General features: G+C 33.3%; 1 protein-coding gene across 1 annotated transcript; it reads left to right on the top strand.

Moving 5' to 3' along the window:
- The first annotated feature begins 403 nt into the window (after window positions 1–403).
- On the top strand, window positions 404–4,106 carry LOC133293841 (aldehyde dehydrogenase family 2 member C4-like). Its single transcript, XM_061492457.1, has 9 exons — window positions 404–528; window positions 1,308–1,450; window positions 1,947–2,330; window positions 2,441–2,530; window positions 2,623–2,796; window positions 2,891–3,028; window positions 3,212–3,349; window positions 3,470–3,531; window positions 3,654–4,106. Exons 1-9 carry the CDS (start codon window positions 417–419, stop codon window positions 3,925–3,927), a joined length of 1,515 nt encoding a protein of 504 aa, XP_061348441.1. The 5' UTR covers window positions 404–416; the 3' UTR covers window positions 3,928–4,106.
- The last annotated feature ends 2,441 nt before the right edge of the window (window positions 4,107–6,547 follow it).

Below are 6,547 nucleotides of genomic sequence, written 5' to 3' on the forward strand. Positions count from 1 at the left end.
TTGCTGACAATTTGATTTGAAAAAAGACGTGCAGCCGCGACTTGGATAACAATGAATGAAAAAAAAAAAAATAGAAAAGCGAGCATGCGTAGTATTCACTCGAGTGGTGGGTACGCCTTTATAATCAAAATCAATATATTTATTCAGGGAAAAATTACTCTTATGCTATATGTGATAACTTTTTCTTCTATACATTCTTCGATAATTGTGTCATCTTTTTTTTTATTATTTAATTTTCAAATGGTATAGTCCACAAATTTATTTCTATGACATGAGATAACTTATCTCTTTTAATATAAGATTAATAAAACCCTATTTATTCTCTACAGACGTCGTGCTCTTGACTCTATACATATAGACAGCATCTCAAATCAACCTTCATTCTCTCTACATTAATCATTAACAGTCACACACAAATGACTGGTCTCTCTGATTCTTTTGGTGGCCACGACAGTTCCTTCCTCAAGATGCCCACCATCAAGTTTACTAAGCTCTTTATTAATGGAGATTTTGTTGATTCAGCATCAGGTTAATATCTTTACTTTCCTTTCCGTCTCCACTACCTTTCTTTCTACTTAGTTACTCTTTTGGGCCTTTCATTTCAGCACTAGATTTATCTGTTTTTTTTTTTTTTTAAACGTAGTACTAGATTTATCTGTTACTCCTTTATATATTTCCTTTTTCTGCATCTTTTTTGGTCTAACTTATTCAACTCGAGACGATGACAGCAAATTATAAGTTGTATAGGTTTGATTTTAATATGGATATATTTTGTTATAAACTTCATTTTATAATTACCATTCAAATAACTACGTCACTTAAATAGACAGAGCTATCTAAATAAACAAATATGATCTACTTAGTCTGACCAGATCAGGTTGAATTTATCACTATTTATGGAAACATTTATTTAAAATGAAATAAAAGAACGAAAAAAATATTTATTCTTTTAAATGATATAATATTATATTATTTTAAGTGAAACATTAGTAATTCACTTAATATATAAATTAGAATAATTTCCATCAATAATCGCTCATTCTTTCCTATGATATCAGTTATTATTTGAATTTTTTTTCTAATATTACATCCTTTAAAATCATAAATATTTCTCCCTTAAAAGAATGGGACAATTTCAATCTCTCAACAATGCCGGCTTCTAAATCATGCACTATAATAATACTCATAAGTTTTTTAGAGGGGAAAAAAAACTTACATACCAACAAACAAGGAGTGTTATTTTTAAATATTTTAAACGAACTTTGACAAACTTTTTGATAGTTTTTTTTTTAATGAAAAAAAAAAAGGAATGACATTTGAGACAATAGATCCAAGAACCGGAGAGGCAGTTGCGAGAATTAGCGAGGGAGCTAAAGAAGACATTGATGTTGCCGTTAAAGCGGCGCGTGAGGCGTTTGACTCAGGTCCATGGCCCCGCTTGCCCGGCGCTGTACGTTGTTCTTTTCCTTTCTTTAATTAAATACTTTTTCATTCATATTCATTGCCCTCTAGTTTTTTTTATGGGTTTTTAAGAAAATTAAAATTAAGAATTATATGCTTTATTTTTTAAAAGAATAAATTAAGAAATTAAACCATTATAGTGATGGATTATAACTAAACTGTTGAAGTGGCTTGCAATCATTAAAGAGCTGCATCTTCTGAAACTCTTCGACCTAGAGTTTGCTATCAGCTCATGTTAAAAATTTGTCATGTAAAAAAAAAAAAATTATTCATCTTTTCACATGCTTTAAATAGTGGGTTCAGTTACAATTTAGCAACATTAATTAAAAAAAAGGTATATATATATTTCACATGACTCTCCAATTTCCCAAAATTTGCAAAGAACCTCCCAAAACAAAATAAAAACAAAAATAAACCTTCATAGATAAAAAAAAAAAAAATCTTGTTTGAATTTTCCCTTTTGCTTCTTCTCATATGTTAATCAGGAAAGAGGAAAAATTATGATGAAATGGGCGGACCTAATTGATCAAAACAGAGAAGAAATAGCAGCGTTAGATACTATTGATGCTGGCAAGTTGTACCATTTTGCTAAGGATGTAGAAATTCCTGCAGCAACAAAGACCCTACGTTACTATGCAGGTTCTGCTGATAAAATTCATGGCAATGTATTAAAAATGTCTGGGGAGTTCCATGCCTATACACTATTGGAACCAATTGGTGTTGTGGGACACATAATTCCCTGGAATGCCCCCACCTCCATCTTCTTCACCAAGGTTAGCCCTTCCCTAGCTGCAGGGTGCACCATGGTCCTTAAGCCTGCTGAACAAACACCTCTCTCTGCTTTGTTTTATGCTCATCTAGCTAAGCTGGTATGTTTCCAACTAATGCTTCATTTTTTCCTTATCAAACATGGGTCTCACAAGTGACTTGAGGCATATCTGATTGGATTTTATTTTTCCTTGCTTTTCCCTCTTAAAAGGCTGGAATCCCAAATGGAGTGCTCAATGTAGTACCCGGATTTGGCCCAACTGCTGGTGCTGCAATAAGCTCACACATGGATATTGATGCGGTAATTTACATGATAAACATTATTCTAAGTATTATGGTCTTAAATAAGAGTGCTAAAATTTCCTTGGTTGTGTTGTGTGTATCTGTCTTCAGGTCAGCTTTACTGGTTCAATTGAAGTAGGTCGTGAAGTAATGCAGGCTTCAGCTAAGAGTAATTTAAAACCAGTTTCACTTGAATTAGGAGGCAAATCACCTCTCATTATTTTCGACGATGCTGATATAGACAAAGCTGTTGAACTTGCTCTCATAGGCATCCTATTTAACAAGGTGAAATTGCCTTTAGAAAATTCTTTCATTTAAAAAGAGCTTCCTTGTATATCTCTGACAAGCCAACATTTTATTTCTCCGTTTGTGGTTTCAGGGAGAAGCTTGTGTTGCAAGTTCACGTGTGTTTGTTCAGGAAGGGATCTATAATGAATTTGAGAAGAAGTTGGTAAAGAAGGCAAAAGCTTGGGTCATTGGGGATCCTTTTGATCCTAAAGTTCAGCAAGGGCCTCAGGTAAGGACTATATAATATATATATAGTAGCACAATTATGTGCACACTAGTTCTTAAAAATATCCGATCGTTTGTTTTATAGTAACTCTCCAACTATTATATTATATTTCAAACATAATACTTGATTGTTCACAAGTAATTAAGATCCTACTTGGTTGGCTGGGTTGACAGTTTTCTATTTTAGGCTGACAGGAACCAATTCGAAAAAATTCTTTCCTATATTGAACATGGAAAGAGGGAAGGAGCCACCCTTTTGACTGGAGGTAAAACAGTGGGCAGCAAAGGCTACTACATTGAACCTACAATTTTCTCCAATGTTAAGGTGATTTCTAACTCCATCAAGGTATTGAATTCGGTATCTTTATAGCATAGTTTGATAGCTAACCGTCATGTTTGTTTTTTTTTACTTGTAAAAAAAATAAAATATTAACAACTTGTTTAGGAGGACATGCTTATATCACAGGATGAAATATTTGGCCCTGTAATGGTACTGATGAAGTTCAAGTAAGTTATATCTTTTTTATTTATGTATTTTTGTTGTTGTTTGAGTACAAAAAAAAAAAAAAAAAAATTGTTTTTGGGCTTGTTCATGAATGCTGGATTTAAGTATGACACATGAACAACAGGACCATTGAGGAAGCAATTAAGAGTGCTAACAATACCAAATATGGCCTAGCAGCAGGCATTGTAACCAAGAACTTGGATACCTCAAACACCATGTCAAGGTCTATTCGTGCAGGCATTATTTGGATCAACTGCTATTTTGCCTTTGGGGATGACGTCCCTTTTGGAGGGTATAAAATGAGTGGATTTGGAAGAGATTTAGGATTGGAAGCACTGCACAAGTACTTACAAGTTAAATCTGTTGTAACACCCATTTACAACTCTCCTTGGCTTTGAATGTCCTTCCATAAGGGGGTTCTCTTTGTTATATAAAGACAACGCACGCAATATGTAAGTCATGTTTTTGGGTGTATTATGTATGTATGTATGTCTCTTTCTATACAGCCAATGTTACATGTAGGTCTATCTAAAATCTTAATACGTCAGAGCCTACTGTTGAAGTAACGTTGATTGCAGGAAATGGAAAGCCGGGATAAATGCTTTTTTTATTAATTAATTATATTGAAAGGAACATACTCGGAAAAATTACTTGACCGCAATTAAATTGTGAAAGAATGATCAGGAACTATTTTTGCGTTATGAGAAGTAGAAACAAAAAATGTTATATTGCTTACTGTAATTTGATATGACGTATTTTAGTTTGAAATTGATAATACTTTGTTGAATTTTTAAAAATTTCTATTTCAATACTATAATAAAATAAAGACAACAAAGAAACGTTATCACAAGGTGTAACTTAGTTAACAACTTAAATTTTATGTGAACAAGTTATGAAGAGTGAATTGATGGTGAGGGATTTAATTATTTTACATTTATAAATTTCAATCTCAGTAATAACCCTCATAATAACCCTCACTAGTAATTGTGAATTTAATATTGAAGAATAATTAGAAGTAAAAGAAATAAAGTCACCTTTGGTGAAAAAGAGAGTTAAAATGACAGTTAAAAGATAAAAATGCGAGTAAATAAAGTTATCCAAAAAGTGAAAGTAAAAATAGAAACGTGACTAGAAAAATATTCTAGTCTATTGGGTAAAATTTGGTAATAAAAAAAGGTGAGTAGATAGATGAACTTATACCCGCTGGTATAATGAACTTACTTAAGTGACTAGGGAGTCACTGTTCCCATTCTCATTTCATGACTTCTACGGGAGGCAGAGACAGAGAGCATGAAAATGAAGAAAAAAAAGTATTTTGATGGAAAATCTTCAAAAATTCATAACTTGAGCTAGAGACATCCAAATCACTTCATTCCAAAGCCAAACTTGTGAGAAATTTCGAGAGGGATCTATTGGTACTAGTATTTCTGGGTGGGTTTCACTATAGAGAGAGAGAGAGAGAGATCTTCTCCCCAAAGATTTTGAATTTCATGGAAAAGATGGATTTTGATGGAGCTTGAGGCCATCGGAGCTTAGATACTCATCTCTCCTTTGTTCTAGAGTGCATTGTGGTAAGAAATTCCCTTCCTTTTCATGTTTTTATGAAGATTGAATTTATGGTTTCATTTTGAAAATTTGGTTTGATTGAGCATGTTAGAGCTTGATTCAGGTTTAGCTCGTGTTGAGAAAAATGTTTAGATGAGAATTTTAACAGTGAAAATATATTTGAAAAATTAAAGATACCGTATTTTTGAATAGTACGTGAATAGTGATGTATACATGAATAGTACTGTAGAGATGAACAGTACCGTATATATGAATTAATGAATCTTGGATTAAAGGTGTGTGATAAGATTGAATTTTATAGACTAAAATTTCCTTTATGAGCCTCTAAGCCATTTACAAAGGAAGTATGTTTTTAGAGTGTTTGTTTGTGATAATGAGTACTTATACAGCCTAAGGACTATATAATTAGATGTTTAAACCTTTGGTTGAGTTAGATAAAAAGAAAAATGAGTAAGTTCCTTCTTTAGGCCTTATATGTGATTATGGCCATTTTCAAAAGAGGTTTGTACTAGGAGTTACTGTTTTGCAAAGCGAGCATACTGTTATGCGTAAAATAATTTATATAGGTGGCTAAGCTTGGGTTTAGGCACTAGACAAAGAGAAATCTTATAACTCTTTTGTATTGGGCACTTTGCCTTAAATTGGAAAAAATAGACTTTTAGGTGCTAAGAGGAGTAATGAGTGTTCTAAAGGCCTTTTGGGACTATCTTAAGACTAAGTGAATATGTGAAATTTTGTGGGAATTTGTTGAATAAAGAATCACTCACTCATGGCCTAATATGATTAAGTAAAAAGAAAACTGGTTATGATTTGCGTATTAGCATAAATGTAAAGAAACGAAAGTAAATAATAAAGTGCATGTCTTGTAACTACATGGAATTGAAGTATTTTATTGAGTTTTGTTTGGATTCTTTCTCTAGGTGTGCCTAGGGACTGAGCGAGTTTGAATTTCCTTTGGAGCTAAATAGGTAACTTGTGTTACAAGCGAGGAGATTGGTAAAGCTTCAAGAGGTAAGCTCTATGTTTATGAGGTTCGCTCCTACTTTGTGTTCCGCCATAGTGTACGGACTGTGGTCGGGTTGTATGATATGTATGAGATATATGATATAGATGCATTCATATAGAGCTATATGATAATATGATATGTTTTGTTTTGATGTGTTTACTTTGATATGTGTTAATATGATATGTTTTGTTGAGTTCCGCTTGGGGTCCACCCTTGAGAACACGTACATTGATTCCCACTTGGGGTCCTCCCCTGGGATTGACTGTGTACACATTTGTTATATGACTTGTTCTGATATGATTTTTGTATTGATCTTTGGCTGGGATTGACTTGTATGGTACACTGATGTCTTCTTGGGTTCCTCTGAGATTGACGGTGCACGCCACTGATATGTTCTGGTTCAGCTTGGGGTCCTCCCTTGGGAACACGTGCGTTGATTTCCGCTT

Source organism: Gastrolobium bilobum, unplaced genomic scaffold, assembly GCF_033153095.1.
Source record: "Gastrolobium bilobum isolate Gb01-03AN ecotype WA unplaced genomic scaffold, APGP_CSIRO_Gbil_v1 utg249444, whole genome shotgun sequence".
Taxonomy (NCBI): domain Eukaryota; kingdom Viridiplantae; phylum Streptophyta; class Magnoliopsida; order Fabales; family Fabaceae; genus Gastrolobium; species Gastrolobium bilobum.

What these genes read in the sequence shown, in the direction of transcription:
- LOC133293841 (XM_061492457.1), top strand. Translation starts at nt 417, where the DNA reads ATGACTGGTCTCTCTGATTCTTTTGGTGGCCACGACAGTTCCTTCCTC. An exon ending in TAGGCATCCTATTTAACAAG is followed by an intron (nt 2,797 to 2,890) that starts GTGAAATTGCCT and finishes TTGTGGTTTCAG; the next exon opens with GGAGAAGCTTGTGTTGCAAG. An exon ending in AAGTTCAGCAAGGGCCTCAG is followed by an intron (nt 3,029 to 3,211) that starts GTAAGGACTATA and finishes TTTCTATTTTAG; the next exon opens with GCTGACAGGAACCAATTCGA.